Raw genomic sequence first — 17,567 nt, forward strand, 5'->3', positions numbered from 1 at the left:
ACGTTTGGGACGACCAGAACCCTTCCTAGAGCTGGCCGTCCGGCCAAACTGAGCTATCGGGGGAGAAGAGCCTTGGTGAGAGAGGTAAAGAAGAACCCAAAGATCACTGTGGCTGAGCTCCAGAGATGCAGTCAGGAGATGGGAGAAAGTTGTAGAAAGTCAACCATCACTGCAGCCCTCCACCAGTCGGGGCTTTATGGCAGAGTGGCCTGACGGAAGCCTCTCCTCAGTGTAAGACACATGAAAGCCCGCATGGAGTTTGCTAAAAAACACCTGAAGGACTCCAAGATGGTGAGAAATAAGATTCTCTGGTCTGATGAGACCAAAATAGAACTTTTTGGCCTTAATTCTAAGTGGTATGTGTGGAGAAAACCAGGCACTGCTCATCACCTGTCCAATACAGTCCCAACAGTGAAGCATGGTGGTGGCAGCATCATGCTGTGGGGGTGTTTTTCAGCTGCAGGGACAGGACGACTGGTTACAATCGAGGGAAAGATGAATGCGGCCAAGTACAGGGATATCCTGGACAAAAACCTTCTCCAGAGAGCTCTGGACCTCAGACTGGGCCGAAGGTTTACCTTCCAACAAGACAATGACCCTAAGCACACAGCTAAAATAAGGAAGGAGTGGCTTCACAACAACTCCGTGACTGTTCTTGAATGGCCCAGCCAGAGCCCTGACTTAAACCCAATTGAGCATCTCTGGAGAGACCTAAAAATGGCTGTCCACCAACGTTTACCATCCAACCTGACAGAACTGGAGAGGATCTGCAAGGAGGAATGGCAGAGGATCCCCAAATCCAGGTGTGAAAGACTTGTTGCATCTTTCCCAAAAAGACTCCTGGCTGTATTAGATCAAAAGGGGGCTTCTACTAAATACTGAGCAAAGGGTCTGAATACTTAGGACCATGTGATATTTCAGTTTTTCTTTTTTAATAAATCTGCAACAATGTCAACAATTCTGTGTTTTTCTGTCAGTATGGGGTGCTATGTGTACATTCATGAGGAAGAAGAATGAACCTAAATGATTTTAGCAAATGGCTGCAATATAACAAAGAGTGAAAAATTTAAGGGGGTCTGAATACTTTCCGTACCCACTGTATATATATATATATATATATATATAAAAAGCAAACTCGGGTTAAAGAGTGGTAAAAGTGCGGACATGGTACAGAAGGTGGTCATAGGCTGTATGGGCATGGTACAGGAGATGTCAGAGGCTGCGGACATGGTACAGGAGGACATGTCAGAGGCTGCGGGCATGGTACAGGAGATGCGAGGGCTGCGGACGTGGTACAGGAGATGCAGGGGCTCTCGACATGGTACAGGAGATGCAGGGGCTACGGGCATGGTGCAGGAGATGCAAGGGCTTCGGGCATGGTGCAGGAGATGCAGGGGCTGCGGACATGGTACAGGAGATGTCAGAGGCTGCGGACATGGTACAGGAGGACATATCAGAGGCTGCGGGCATGGTACAGGAGATGCAGGGGCTGCGGGCATGGTGCAGCTCTTGCGGACATGGTACAGGAGATGCCAAGGCTGCGGGCATGGAGCAGGAGATGCAGGGGCTATGGGCATCATGCAGGAGATGCAGGGGCTGCGGTATGGTGCAGGGGCTGCAGACATAGTACAGGAGATGCAGGGCTGTGGGCAAAGTACAGGAGATGCAGGCTTGCCAGCATTGTGCAGGGGCTGCGTGCATGGTACAAGAGATGCAGGGCTGTGGGCATGGTACAGGAGATGCAGGGGCTGCAGGCATGGTACAGGAGATGTCAGAGGCTGCAGGCATGATACAGGAGATTCAGGGGCTGCAGGCATGGTACAGGAGTTGCAGGGGCTGCAGGCATGGTACAGGAGATGTCAGAGGCTGCAGACATGGTACAAGAGATGTCAGAGCCTGCGGACACGGTGCAGGAGATGCAGGGGCTCAGGGCATGGTGCAGGAGATGTAGGGGTTTCGGGCATGGAGCAGGAGATTCAGGGGCTGCGGGCATGGTGCAGGGGCTGTGGACATGGTACAGGAGATGCAGGGGTTGCGGGCATGGTGCAGGAGATTCAGGGGCTGCAGGCATGGTACAAGAGATGCAGGGCTGTGGACATGGTACAGAAAAATCTCCTGTACCATGCCCACAGCACTGCATCTCCTGAGGAGTCTCACTTACCTTTTGGTGAGGCGCCTTACATTTAAAAATGGCGCCACCCGGCGCTAATATGTCACTGCGCATGCGCAGTCTGCCCAGGAATAGCTGAACGTGTACGGGCTTTCCCGAGCAGCGGCGGCGCATGCGCAGTATGCCCGTCGGGCCAGCCGCGGACATTTTTTTTTTTTACAGGACTTTAGCAGCCTCAGGGCAGGGGGAGCTTGCCTGCCTACCGGGAAATTTCCCGATATTCCGGTAGGCCAGTCCGACCCTGGGTGCAGTGTCCCCAGGGCCAATGTCTGAAGTAGAAATGCGGTACTGCCCATCCACCACATCGTGTTGTCTCTCAGCTGACGTCAGCTCCTGTATTGGTTCCAGGCTGGCTCCGCTGCGGCCAACGTCTTCCCCTCTGGTCCCGGGCTACCTTAGCAATTCCGCCACAATACTGATGCCAGCATCCCAGGGACACCCTTGACCCCAGCATCTACAGAAATGTGAGCTAATAAATTTTACTATGCAGACATCCCAACCTGCAAAAACTCATTTCAGGGAGGTGGCACTTCAAATGCAATGCAATCAGTATACAGAGGTTTACTTCTTCTGAGAGATATAAAAGGAACACCCTAACCACCATGACCCCTTCAGTGATTTGAAGTGGTCATGGTGGTAGGAGTCAGAAATGCACATGCTGGGATACTGATGTAGAACCCTCCTATGTAGGTGCTAGGAAAGAGCATATGGGTGGCCCTGTCTGCATATCAGGGGGGGGGCCTGATCATTTAGTTAGGCTTTCACATGCTGCCAGGTGTGACCTGTTGAGCCTGGGGAGTCTCCCCACTGTTTCCAATGATGGCTCTTATTGGACAGTGGAGGAAACCTAGCCAATAGCACACCAGGGCTTATGGCTATCTCAGTGGGCGGAGTTTGCCTCAATGCACCCAGGGATGGGCTATAAGTTCCAGGTGGAGGATGACGGCTGTCTCTCCTCCTGTCAGCGTTCGATGAATTGCCCAAATTATATAAACAGTCCCATGCCAGGTGCAGACGTGCTCATAAAGTGCTGATGCTAAAGGGTGCTATGGTTCTCCTCACAGTGGAAGGTGCCTCGAATCCCCTAAGGGAATCCACTTACCAGAGCCAATGGGTGAAATAAGCCTTAAAAATGAATGCACCAATAGATCTTCAGCACAATGAATCCCTCTCCGGTGTCCCTCAAAGGATCAATGGGTCAAATGAGCCTTAGAAATTAATGGGCCAATAGATCTCCAACACTGTAAATCTCCCTCCGGATGTCACTCAAAGGAAGGAATAAGCTGACATAGTGAATTTTTTTAATTCACTGCTGGGGGTACTGCTGGCTTGTGGGTAATGCTGTGGGTACTGCTGGCTTGTGGGTAATGCTGTGGGTACTGCTGGCTGGTGGGTACTGCTGGCTGGTCGGTACTGCTGTGGGTACTGCTGGCTGGTGGGTACTGCTGGAGGGAAATGCTGGTGAAAAGAGTGTGAGGAGTGGCGCAGAGCCGATGCTTCCTGTAGCTCTCCTCGGTCTCCTCTCACAGGCAGAGTGCATTTGATATCACTCTGCCTGTGACAGAAAAGAGCTGGAACTACACAGAAAGCATCAGAACCGTTCTGACAGCTGAGCTCTGACACAGACGGCCGGGATATTGCCCACGTGTCAGGCAGCCGAAGCTCGCATGCTGTAAACTTGGGATGTCTTGCTATGTATCATCAAACCATTATGATTGCACTGAGAATTGGGGATTGAGATTGTGGGGGGGGGGGGGGTGAATCGAGATCGTGGTTATTATACGATTTATCGTGCAGCTCTACTTTACCTGTACACAGGTTATCTCCATTAACCACTTGCCGACCGCCAGCAGTACATATACTGCGGCAAGTTGGCTCTGTCACTACAGGGGGGAGCCAATCAGTGGGTCCGGCGGCCGCGATTGCCACTGGGCATCCGTGAGCGCTCCCTGTGGAGACAGAACGGTGGTCTGCCATTAAAAACACGGCAGACCGCTGTTCTGTCAGTAATGAACACAGGCGTCCTGTGTTCCTCTTATTTAGGAACACAGGTCTCTGTGTTCATTCAGCAAGCCCATCCCCCACACAGTTAGAAAGCACCACCTAGGGACATATTTAACCCTTTGATTGCCCCTGGTGTTAACCCCTTCCCCGACAGTATCATTAGTACAGTAGCATATTTTTAGCACTGATTACTGTAGTAATGTCACTGCTCCCCCCAAAAGTGTCAAAAATGTCAGTTAGGGGTCCGATCTGTCTGCTTCAAAGTCGCAGTCCTGCTAAAAACAGCTGTTCCCTGCCATTACTAGTAAAAAAAAAAAATAATAATTTATAAAAAACTTACATAATTCTTTCCCCTAGTTTGTAGACGCAATAACTTTTAAACCAATCGATATACGCTTACTGCAATTTTTTTTTTTTACCAAAAATATGTAGCAGAATACAAATTGGCCTAAAATGATAAAAAAAACTTGATTTTTAATTTTTTAATGGGAATGTTTTATAGCAGAAAGTAAAAACATTGTTTTTTTTTCAGAATTGTCGCTCTTTTTTTTTGTAAAAGTAACGCAATTGTCTGTTAAAGTAACACAGGTAAAACCTTCCGGTCCAGAAGTGGTTAAGCAGAAATGCTGGTGCATTGTTGTGAGCCTATGCGATGTGTGCGATGTTTTCCCCTGTATATATGTGTGTGTTGTATATATATATATATATATGTGTATCCGCAGGCGAGGAACACAGAAAATCCAGTTTGACAGCTGGAGGTAAGCACATGTCACTTGTGCCCGGACCAACCACGCCCCCTCGCGCCTAGGCCACGCCCCCACAATGTGGGAAAAATACTCCAAGCGCTCTAGTAGGGGAATAGTAAACGCACCACGCCCCCCTCTTTCCAGCTGTCAGTTAACCCCGCCTTTGGGAAGGAACCTCGCGACGTGATTGGCCGGCTGGGATGCCGTTCGGTGTGGACTGGTTCACCTCGGGACTCTCAGCGAGCCTCCAGTCAGAAGCCGGGCGGGTGTCGGGCTAGGCAGGGACTGCTGCCGGTCCGGTACTCGGGATGAAGGCAATACGTGACTCGGTGTGAGCGCCCCCCCACCCTCCCGGGTCTGGAATCGCCCGGACTAAAGATGGCGGGCGGCCCCATCACACTGCCCACTGTCAACATGGCGGCGCGCAGTCACGGCCGGGTCCTGGCTGCCGTGATGCTGGTGATGTTACTGGGGCTGGCGACTGGGGAAGCGGAGGACGAAGCGGAGACGGTGATCATCGGGCTGAGGCTGGAGGACACAGACGACGTGTCGTTCATGGACGGCGGCGCGTTGCGGGTGAGCGAGCGGACCCGGGTGAAGCTGCGGGTGTACGGACAGAACCTGGACAATGAGACGTGGTCTAAGATCGCCTTCACCGAGCACCCGCCGCCCTGGAACGGGGCCGCCTACGACTCATCCTCGGAGGGAACCCACCCCTGCGGTATCCGCACCTCCGACATCCTGGTCCTGCCATACATCGAGCTGAGCCGCAGCAGCTCCGCCATCGTCCACATCGAGATCAAACCCCTGCGGAAGACGGAGAAGAGCAAGGCGTATTACCTGTGTACCTCCTCCCCCTCCCCTCCGCCCGCCTCCCCTCTGCAGCCCTGGACAGAGACCACCTGGGTGTACCACATCGGAGATGACACCCGGGTCATTGTGGTGGAGGAGAAGAAGTTCCTTCTCCCCTTCTGGCTGCAGGTCATCTTTATCGCCCTCCTCCTCTGCCTGTCTGGTATGTTCAGTGGCCTCAACCTGGGCCTGATGGCCCTGGACCCCATGGAGCTCCGCATCGTTCAGAACTGCGGCACCGACAAGGAGAAGAACTACGCCAAGAGGATCGAGCCAGTCCGCCGCCAGGGCAACTACCTCCTCTGCTCGCTGTTGCTGGGCAACGTGCTGGTCAACACCACCCTCACAATCCTGCTGGACGACATCGCCGGCTCGGGTCTGGTGGCCGTGGTGGTCTCTACCATCGGCATTGTCATCTTCGGTGAAATCGTGCCGCAGGCCATCTGCTCCCGCCACGGCCTGGCCGTGGGTGCCAACACCATCTTCCTGACCAAGTTCTTCATGATGATGACCTTTCCGGCCTCCTACCCAGTCAGCAAGCTGCTGGACTGCGTGCTCGGACAGGAGATCGGCACCGTCTACAACCGGGAGAAGCTGCTGGAGATGCTAAGGGTAACAGACCCCTACAACGACTTGGTCAAGGAGGAGCTGAACATCATCCAAGGAGCCCTGGAGCTCCGCACCAAGACCGTGGAGGATGTCATGACCCCTCTGCGGGACTGCTTCATGATGGCCGGAGACGGCACGCTTGACTTTAACACCATGTCCGAGATCATGGAAAGCGGCTACACCCGCATTCCTGTCTACGAGGGCGACCGCTCCAACATCGTCGACCTGCTCTTTGTCAAGGACCTGGCCTTTGTCGACCCGGACGACTGCACGCCGCTCAAGACCATCACCAAGTTCTACAACCACCCCCTGCACTTTGTCTTCAATGACACCAAGCTGGACGCCATGCTGGAAGAGTTCAAAAAAGGTGAGAGCCTTGCATGGAGGTTGCTGCTGCACGTTGAAGGACAAGTCAGCTTTGGCAGGCCCCTTCAGTCCTCATGGCTCCACTGTAAGCAGAGGGCAGTACACACACTTGCAGTGACCTTGTTATTTAGTGACCCATATTATTACAATCGCCTTAAGCAGCATGCCATAGGAGTTTGCATTACTAATGAGGTGCAACATAGCCTGGGGGGGAGTTGAGCTGCCGGCTTTAGAAGGTTTACTTTGCATTCTTGATATTTGCTAAGGAGATGAAAGTGTCCAGCAGCACGCTGGATGAGCTGATGTGCTTGTCAGGGCTCTTCAGCGCTGTCCAGCACTGCTCTATAGTCTTCAGGAATGAAGAGCTCAGCTTCAGCACCCAGCCTTTCTCATTCCCCCTATCTGTCAGCCTCTCTAGGATCACTCTGGGCTTTCTAGTTTCAGGGATAGTTTACAAATCCTGGGGCAGACATTTAGATAGTTTAATAGAATGTAGTAGGTGCATAGATAAGTTTAATAGCATGGAGTAGACCTGTTAATAGGTTTTGTAGCATGAAGTAGACATTTAGGTAGCTTTAGTAGCATGAAGTAGACATGTAGGTAGGTTTAATAGCATGGAGTAGATATGTAGATGGGTTTAATGGCACAGAGAGGATACGTTTAATAACATGGAGAAGAGCCGTAGATATTGTGGAGTAGATGGGTTTCATAACATGGACTGGAAACATAGATATCATACGAGTAGATAGGTTTATTATAATATCATGGAGTAGAGACAGAAGCAGGTTTGATATCAAGGAGTGAAGGCGGAGGTTAGTTTAATAGCTTGGAGCGGAGACGGAGGTAGGTTTAATAGCGTGGAGCGGAGACGGAGGTAGGTTTAATAGCGTGGAGCTGAGACGGAGGTAGGTTTAATAGCGTGGAGCTGAGACGGAGGTAAGTTTAATAGCGTGTAGCAGAGACGGAGGTAGGTTTAATAGCGTGGGGCGTAGACGGAGGTAAGTTTAATAGCGTGGGGCGGAGACGGAGGTAGGTTTAAATGGTGTGGAGCGGAGAAGGAGGTAGTTTTAAATGGTGTGGAATGGAGACGGAGGTAGTTTTAAATGGCGTGGAGTGGAGACGGAGGTTTAAGGAAAATAAAAAGACAGCGCTCTAATGTGAGCAAATAAATAAATGAACACTGTGCTCCAAAAAGTCCCAATATAGGTGAAAACAATAATCCAGACAAGTGTTCAAAAAATACCCCTACAACCATCAATTAATGTGCACCAGTGAGTGTGTATCCCTTGATCCCCTGACAAATATATGCATAAACTGCTCACCAGAAATATTTGATCCCTATTACAGGTGGTCAAATTCAGCAAGGCAAAGTAGTATGGACCTCTGGTCATGTCCCATATTCATAATCCAGATCCTCAGGATGTAATAGGAGTAGGGAAGAGAGATAGGCTTCTCATAATGTAGTAGGTTAAACCAATTTGTTTATTTCAAACATTTAAAATACACTTACAAAAGACAAATGATTCCAAACATGTAAAAGAAACCAGGGGGATGCCGTTCAGTGTTCCAGGAAGTGGAAGTTGCGTATCACGTCCTTAGTAGGTAGGTTTAATGGCATGGAGTAGAGACGGAGGCAGGTTTTTATAGCATTGAGCAAAGACGGAGGCAGTTTTTATAGCATGGAGTAGAGAAGGAGGCAGGTTTCATAGCATGGAGTAGAGAAGGAGGCAGGTTTCATAGCATGGAGTAGAGAAGGAGGCAGGTTTCCTAGCGTGGAGTAGAGAAGGAGGCAGGTTTCCTAGCGTGGAGTAGAGAAGGAGGCAGGTTTCCTAGCGTGGAGTAGAGAAGGAGGCAGGTTTCCTAGCGTGGAGTAGAGAAGGAGGCAGGTTTCGTAGCGTGGAGCAGAGAAGGAGGCAGATTTCGTAGCGTGGAGCAGAGAAGGAGGCAGGTTTCGTAGCGTGGAGCAGAGAAGGAGGCAGGTTTCGTAGCGTGGAGCAGAGAAGGAGGCAGGTTTCGTAGCGTGGAGCAGAGAAGGAGGCAGGTTTCGTAGCGTGGAGCAGAGAAGGAGGCAGGTTTCGTAGCGTGGAGCAGAGAAGGAGGCAGGTTTCGTAGCGTGGAGCAGAGAAGGAGGCAGGTTTTGTAGCGTGGAGCAGAGAAGGAGGCAGGTTTTGTAGCGTGGAGCAGAGAAGGAGGCAGGTTTTGTAGCGTGGAGCAGAGAAGGAGGCAGGTTTCGTAGCGTGGAGTAGAGAAGGAGGTAGGTTTCGTAGCGTGGAGTAGAGAAGGAGGCAGGTTTCGTAGCGTGGAGTAGAGAAGGAGGCAGGTTTCGTAGCGTGGAGTAGAGAAGGAGGCAGGTTTCGTAGCGTGGAGTAGAGAAGGAGGCAGGTTTCGTAGCGTGGAGTAGAGAAGGAGGCAGGTTTCGTAGCGTGGAGTAGAGAAGGAGGCAGGTTTCGTAGCGTGGAGTAGAGAAGGAGGCAGGTTTCGTAGCGTGGAGTAGAGAAGGAGGCAGGTTTCGTAGCGTGGAGTAGAGAAGGAGGCAGGTTTCGTAGCGTGGAGTAGAGAAGGAGGCAGGTTTCGTAGCGTGGAGTAGAGAAGGAGGCAGGTTTCCTAGCGTGGAGTAGAGAAGGAGGCAGGTTTCCTAGCGTGGAGTAGAGAAGGAGGCAGGTTTCCTAGCGTGGAGCAGAGAAGGAGGCAGGTTTCGTAGCGTGGAGCAGAGAAGGAGGCAGGCTTCGTAGCGTGGAGCAGAGAAGGAGGCAGGTTTCGTAGCGTGGAGCAGAAAAGGAGGCAGGTTTGGTAGCGTGGAGCAGAGAAGGAGGCAGGTTTCCTAGCGTGGAGCAGAGAAGGAGGCAGGTTTCCTAGCGTGGAGCAGAGAAGGAGGCAGGTTTCCTAGCGTGGAGCAGAGAAGGAGGCAGGTTTCCTAGCGTGGAGCAGAGAAGGAGGCAGGTTTCCTAGCGTGGAGCAGAGAAGGAGGCAGGTTTCCTAGCGTGGAGCAGAGAAGGAGGCAGGTTTCCTAGCGTGGAGCAGAGAAGGAGGCAGGTTTCCTAGCGTGGAGCAGAGAAGGAGGCAGGTTTCCTAGCGTGGAGCAGAGAAGGAGGCAGGTTTCCTAGCGTGGAGCAGAGAAGGAGGCAGGTTTCCTAGCGTGGAGCAGAGAAGGAGGCAGGTTTCCTAGCGTGGAGCAGAGAAGGAGGCAGGTTTCCTAGCGTGGAGCAGAGAAGGAGGCAGGTTTCGTAGCGTGGAGGAGAGAAGGAGGCAGGTTTCGTAGCGTGGAGCAGAGAAGGAGGCAGGTTTCGTAGCGTGGAGCAGAGAAGGAGGCAGGTTTCGTAGCGTGGAGTAGAGAAGGAGGCAGGTTTCGTAGCCTGGAGCAGAGAAGGAGGCAGGTTTCGTAGCGTGGAGCAGAGAAGGAGGTAGGTTTCGTAGCGTGGAGTAGAGAAGGAGGTAGGTTTGGTGTCCATTCATACTAGAAGTGCTGGAAAAAAAAATGTTTTCTTTCAGCACATGCCAAAGCAAGGAGGTGAAAAATGAGGTATGTGCATAGGAGTAGAGCAGTGGCACATTTTGCTGATATGAACTGTGAAAAAGCACTTTTTTTTTTCTCGGTCTCTCGGTACAAAACGCATGTCAACGCAGCCCATATCAGCTCACAGGCAAAACAGCATCCAAGCATAATTTTGGCTCCTCTGCCATGCCATAGACTTTCTTGCATCTTTAAGAAAGTGCAAAGAAAGCACATGTTAAAATGTACTGTGCCAATGTATGTGCATACCTGCACTCAACGCATATGTTGGGGTGTGAAAGGATTCCCAATGCTTTACATATAGGTTTAATATCATGTAGTAGAACCAAAAAGAAATGCTGATCATTGTTATTTTTTCATTATATACAAAAATTTGCATAATTATAACAAAAGCAAAAGACAAAATCCCACCATAAAACGGTAACACCAGGGAAGTAGATTTGGTAGCATTGTTTGCTATTTGAAAGTTCAAGATCATGTGAACCTACATTCGGGACAGTTGCAATATTTAATTGCATCTCTTGGGCTCCCTATAGAGGACGATATAAGGGTTTAGTGGAGTACCGATCAGAAATAGAAAGTTAATTTTATTAATAGTTTAATGTGTGTATAATTGCAGGGTTACCTTGGGTCAGCTGTGTCAGATCTGTCATTTTTAGGATGGAATTTTGTATTGTGCTCTTGGGTTGGGTACAGTTATGGAGATTTTTGTATATCGTGATATACCAATAAAAATATTCATGGAGTGCAGTATAGCTTTTTTTTTTTTGTGTGGCTACTACAAAGTATTGGATATATTTTTTAGGAAGTATGCACCCTAGTTGCAAAACTAGTAAAGTTATTAATTGAGAAAGCAATGGTGCTATGGTTATTTTTAGGGCTCATGCAAAAAGTGTAGCCTTTTATCCATTTAAGGTTGTGGTGGTGTGTATTGTGTGTTGTTTTTTATTTTTTTTATCATTATTAATGTACAGATCTGAATGCAGCTGTATCATTTCCTGAGCCCATGCTGCGTACAGAGCAGTAAACTTGTTTTGTGTTCAGAGCCATGTAAAAAAAAAAAAAAAAAAAACCAATCTGAGGTTTAAGGGTCATTTCACAGGGGCTCTCCGCCCGGCGAACTCCGCTTTGCTCCGCAGGGGATCGATCCGCTGTGAGGAGACGGGCCTGTCACGGCCCTGCTCTCCTCTATGGGAGATCGGATGAAAAAAAATGTCTGTTTTATATCTGATCCCACCTGAGCCTCCAGACGGATGGAAAATAATGGCACTTTTCCACTGCAAGTACCGGCTAGTACCGGCTCGGCTCTACTCGGCCCTGCTTGGCCCGGTTTACTTTTCCACTGCTGGTACCGCATGGTATAGTGTCGGAATGGTTCGGTACGGTACGGTATAGGTTTGCTTTTCCACTAAAGTAGTACTAAAGTTAAGTGGGTGGGATAACAACGGGGTGGGTGGGATTCTCTGACCAATCAGTGGCTAGTAGTGACTGCATGCAAAGGATTGTGGGATATGGTACCAGTTTGGTACCTGTTGGAACCGCAATCGAGTAGGTACTGTTTTTTTAGAGCCGTACCGTTCGGTTCGGTTCCATGCAGTGGAAAAGCAAACCTATACCGTACCGTACCGTACCGAACCGTTCCGACCCTATACCATGCGGTACCAGCAGTGGAAAAGCACAAAAGCGTGCCGAACCGGTACGGTTCCATGCAGTGGAAAAGCGCCATAGGATTACCATCCGTCCTGGATTTCATGGACAGGATCGTATCGGAGAGAAGCGGGTGTCAGTGGACATATCATCACTGACATCCACTGATCCATAGGGGTGCATGGAGCCTCCAATCAGGTCCGCCTGAAAAACTGACATGCGGACCTGATCCGGAAAGCCCATGTGAAAGGGTCCGTGTCTGCTCCGCTATGCAGAGCGAGCACAGCCCACTGTTCTCTATGGAACTGTCAGTCATCTGAACCACTAGACGATGGGAAACGGATCCCCATCTGTCTGTTTTTAGCGGACTGGATTGGAAGCCGGTGGGGGTCAGCGAACACGTACCCACTGACACCCATTGCTCCATAGAGAACAATGGATGGTCCAGTCGGTCTGGTGGTGTGAAAGGGGCCTTAAAGTGGTTCTAAAGGCAGAAGGTTTTTAAGGTAAAAAAAAAAAAAAAAAAACGCCTGTGTGCAGCTCCCCCCTTTAGCTCCCTTTATACTTGAGCCCCATCTCAATCCAGTGATATGCACAAGAGCAGCGGTTCTCCTGGGTCTCTCCCTCCTTATTGGCTCACAAAGCAGTGGGAGCCATTGACTACTGCTTGTGTCAATCGCAGCCAGTGAGCCCATGACAGGAGAAGAGAGGGGAGCGCATTGCTGAGCTGCACTCTGTGTGAATTGACATTGTCCATCCACTCACAGAAGCACGGCTCGGGAGCGAGCCTGCCCAAGTGCCCCCATAGCAACAGGCTTTCTGGTGGGGCTATCTAGTGGGGTCACTTGTTAGTGGGGAAGAGCCAGGAGTGGCAGCGGGGGACCCAAGAAGAGGAGGATTGGGGCTGCTCTGTGCAAAATCACTGCACAGAGCAGGTAAATATAACGTTTGTTGTTTTAACAAAAAAAAAAAAAAAAGACGAGCCTTTAGCATTACTTTAAATAGCTGTATAGAGTAGCAGTTGTTTTGGTGTGCTTTGTGTAAAGCCTCTATTAAAGTGGATACTGTGACCGTGTAATCCAAATATGAACTGTGTGGCCTCATTCACATGGGGCAATTACATCTGTGCATGGAGGTCACAGGTGTTTGGTGCATCCCTGTGCCAACAGTCCCATTGTTGTCTTTAGGGACTCAGCAGCTGCATGGGCACAGCCACTGCCCCCAATGTGTTATCCATGCATGTGCACAGTCCCAAATGCATTTAGGGTGAGTTCCGGGGACATGTTTCCGAGTGTGCTTGCAGCCTCACGGCAAGTATCTTGCCGTGAAGAAGGAGCACTGCTGCCCTCCCCCAGGCAGCAAGCACACTCGGAAACGCGTCGCATGCAGATGACATCATCCAGGGTCAACTATCCACCAAGCCTTGCTGTCAAGCAAATACACCGAGCCTGGTTCTAACCTTGCCGTACAAGCCGGCCATGGCGAAAGGATTTCAGCTCCAGCAGGACGGATGTCCATGACCGGATGATGTACACTTCTCCACACTGGAACCTTGTTTTATGGGCATGAATATATGCTTACTAACGTGAGTGCATAATTTTATTCATTAAACCTGTTGCATAAAGTCTACACTTAGAGGCGCCTCTGTCTGTCTTTGTATGGGGACACAGCGACTGTAGACGGAGACACGGTGATGTCAGTTCGGGTGCATGGCCCCGGAACCCTAAATGCATTTGGGACTGTGCACATGCATGGATAACACATTGGGGGCAGTGGCTGTGTCCCCATACGCATGAATTTGACCACTATAGTAATGGGGACATGCTTCTGTCCAACATTTTTAGGGGCATTTTTCTCACTGACCTCTGATGAATTGGTTTTTAGCAGGGGTTCCCCAATACTTGAAAATTAGGGGGTTTCTCCCTCATGGGTGAAAAGGTTGAGAGAGGCTGGCTTAGATGCTTCGTATCTGTGCATTGCACTGAAAATCATGTGTATTGAGGCAGCATTCAAAATGAATAGCATTGCTACGCACTGTATAAAGCATTTATGTCCTTTGTAGTAGTGCACAGTAAAACAGGCTTTACTACGTTCCACAACATGTATGTGAATGAGCCCCTTAAATGCTGCACTGCAGAAAGATCATTTGCTGCTATGGACAGCAGGAGATGTTCTAGTCGGCATGTTTTCATGCATAGTAGTAATAAAGATTATTGCTTATAATGCTAAGGACTGGCCCACACTCTTTATGTACATTTATTGATTCTTTTAATAATCTTCAGAAAACGTACTGCAGAGGAAATGGGAAACTATTAGCAAGCTACTAAGGCACCAAATCAATTAAGAATGGAAATATTAGTTTACTATGCTTTTCTGTCCCTTTTATCTGCCTATGCATGATAATTTGAGTACTACAAAGTGCAAGTATAGCCAAACCACCTTCCTCCTTCTTTCTTCTTTCTTCTTCGCATTCGACTCCCTGTCAGGTTTTAGGGCCTATTCACACTAGGTGCATTGGGCTGTGCCGGACAGCCTTGCCCAGCGGGGTCCCAACACATGGACAAGTAAATCCCCTTATGTCCTGTTTGTTCAGTTCACATCATTGTGTTGCACTGCTAAAAAAAGCAGGACATGCAGTATTTGTTTTCAGCACACTATGTCACAATGCAGTTTAATGCATTGCAGAAAATAAACCTGAATGGAAAAAGTAAGTGTGATGCGTTGCAGTCAGTGCTTCAGCACTTTATACCCCGCAGCACACACCAGCAGAGGTGTCACAACCAGCCCTTAAAAAAGTAGTAAACCGCCGCATTGTTTGTTTTTTTTTTTTTTTTTAAACCTGCAAGGCAAAGTGACAGTATAATGTGCTAGTATGCATCAAATACTAGCACATTATGAAACATCCCCTAAAACAGCTGACAGGGCTTCCATCTTCACCCAGTCTTCCTTCCAGGTTGGCAGACTCCAGTCCTTTGGATGAGCCACGATGATGGTGATGGCACAGGGCTCTGAAGGAACGGTGCCGTCACCAGAGGCTTAAAGTGATTGTAACGTCCGTTCTCTTTTTTTTTTTTTTTTTTTTTTTTAGTTTAAAATACCAAACGTGTTATACTTACCTGCTCTGTGCAGTGGTTTTGTACAGTGTGGCCCAGATCTTCCTCTTCTCAGGTCCCTCTTTGGAGCTCCTGGCCCCTTTTTCCTGTTGAGTGCCCCCACAGCAAGAAGCTTGCTATGGGTGCACCCAAGCCGAGTCACAGCTCCCTGTGTCTAGACACGGAGCCGCTGCCTGGCCCCACCCCCTTTTTCTCCTCATTGGCTGGTTGACTGACAGCAGCAGGAGCCAATGAGGAGAGGAATCCCAGGCAGCTGAGTCTGTCCTGCAGCATCGCTGGATCTCGAGGAACCTCAGATAATTGAATGCATTAAAGAGGTTGTAAACCCACAAAAATTTTTTTTTTTTTCTTTTTGCAACCTGCAAGAGAAACGCATAATGAGCTAGTATTCATCGCATACTAGCTAATTATGAAATACTTACCTTAGAACGAGCCCCCGCCGTGCCGTCCGCTTACCTGTATGATGGGCGACATGTCCAGTCGCCCGAATTCCGGGATCGCAGCATCCGGCCATCTGATTGGCCGGAGCCGCGGTGACGTCACTCCCGCGCACGTACGCGGGAGCCGACGGTCACGGCACGGAGCTCTGAAGGAACGGCACCAGCGGCCGTTCCTTCAGAGCGCATGCGCCAGTGACGTCACTGGCTGCATGTAAGGTAAATATCTCCTAAACGGTACATGTTTAGGAGATATTTACAGTACCTATAGGTAAGCTTTATCATAGGCTTACCTATAGGCACAAGTTACAGAGGAGAGTTTACTGACTTTACAACCTCTTTAGGTTGGGGTTTTAAGATCTCAGGATATATAAATAAAAATATACTTGAAGCTTTGAGAGTACAGTAAAACCTTGGTTTACGAGTAACGCGGTTTACGTGCGTTTTGAAAGACTAGCACCATTTTTTTAAAGGTTGCCTTGATTTGCGAACGCTGTCTTGGTATACGAGCAATAGTTTTCATGTTAACAAATAAATATACTCCCAATGGTAAGGAGTGTGGTGCAGTTTCAAAGCTGCTGGTGTACAGTATAGAGTTCTGTATGTGGCCAGAGATCTGGGAGCGCTGGTGGCTCCTAGTGCTTCCTGCAGAACTCCCAGCTAGGTGTGCGGACGTAATGCACGTTAGCAGCACCCAAAAGTGACGTCAACAGTTCCTGAGTGTCTCCGAGTTCTGCAGAAGGCCATATACAGAACTGTATACTGTACACCAGTAAAGGACATATACACCAGTGGCTTTGGAATTGCACCAGACTCCTTAACGTTGTGAGTGTACTGTAATTCTTTTGTTTTTATACAAAAGGAACTGTGGATTGGGAGCCTGGTCATAATGGTATATGGAGGGGTGCTGCAAAGTGCAGGTTAATTTGGTTTTTTTACTGTATTTTTATTTTTAAAGTACACTTTATACTGTATTTTGTATTGCCGTAATCATTTTTCATATGAATAAATGGTTGTGGAACAAACCATTATTTCTTATAGGAAAATTCACTTTTATATACGAGTGCTTTGGATTAGAAGCATGCTTCCGAAACTAATTATGTTTGCAAACCAAGGTATAACTGTATGTTGCTCTTGATTGGTCATTAACAATCCCCCCCTCCCCCTTTACTTACCTCTGACCTGGACTGCTGGTCATCCTAAAAGGGCCTATTTGCGTAATCCGCTGCTCTACCAGCTCTAACCATGCCAGGTCACACACTGTCATCTTCTATCCTGGCATCATCAGACAGACGTCAGTCTCTTCTGGGTTCTTGCATCTTGCCCCGGACGACCCTGCTGCTGCAGTTGAGTTCTGTGCTCAGGATTGCCTGGCGCATGCGCAGTCTGCTGCACTTTGTCCTGAAGCTTCCTAGGATGGATGATGCGAGTATCCCAGGAGGCTTCATGAAGGGGGGGTCGTGCTGTGGTGAACGCCAGAAGAGCAGAACCCAGAGAAAATGAGCAGATAGTTAGGTTTTTTATTAAATGATTGGTGTCAGCTCTGACCAGTATCTTTTGCTAAACGAATCAACCACCGCAACTCTCAGATCTCTACAGCATTAATACTAATCATTCTGTAGTCCAGGATGAGCTCTAGAAGGGCTAAATTATCTCTTTGAGAGAACTCGGTAAAGTCTACACAGGACCACTCAGAATTTTTGACCAAATCAACAGTTTTTTTCCCCAAACAAAAGGTTTTATTTGAATATTTAACCTCCTTAGCGGTATTCCTGAGTGTGGCTCGGGGTGAAATTTCAGAGCCATTAGCGGTAACCCCGAGCCACACTCTGGGTACAGCTAGGGAGTTCGGTGGATCCTGTAAGAGAGGGTACTCTCCCCGGGATCCAGCCATGTATCCCGGCAGTGTGCGGCGGCCGGATCTTCCGCCTGATGCTCTGTGCCCCGGCTTCCATCTCCTGCGACGTGACGCTCGCAGGGGGTTGGAACCGGCGGCAAATTCAAATAGTAAAACACACCAAACACACTGATACATTACAAAATAAAATAAATTCACATTAGTTTGCCCCCCAGTGCCCTTTCCTGCAGTTTTACTGTAATATATATATATAT

General features: G+C 49.1%; 1 protein-coding gene across 3 annotated transcripts in view; it reads left to right on the top strand.

Moving 5' to 3' along the window:
- The first annotated feature begins 5,070 nt into the window (after nucleotides 1-5,070).
- CNNM2 (cyclin and CBS domain divalent metal cation transport mediator 2) overlaps nucleotides 5,071-17,567 on the top strand; it is a 269,756-nt gene continuing 257,259 nt past the window's right edge. For 2 of the 3 annotated variants that reach the window (XM_082268396.1, XM_082268397.1), the window contains exon 1: nucleotides 5,071-6,748. In XM_082268396.1, the coding sequence (XP_082124522.1) occupies nucleotides 5,299-6,748 (1,450 nt within the window). In that variant the 5' untranslated portion in view covers nucleotides 5,071-5,298. The remainder of the gene's footprint in view (nucleotides 6,749-17,567) is intronic. The other variant, XM_082268395.1, reaches the window with a different exon arrangement.

The sequence above is a fragment of the Pelophylax lessonae genome (assembly GCF_965119305.1).
Source record: "Pelophylax lessonae genome assembly, chromosome: 9".
NCBI classification, from domain to species: Eukaryota; Metazoa; Chordata; class Amphibia; order Anura; family Ranidae; genus Pelophylax; species Pelophylax lessonae.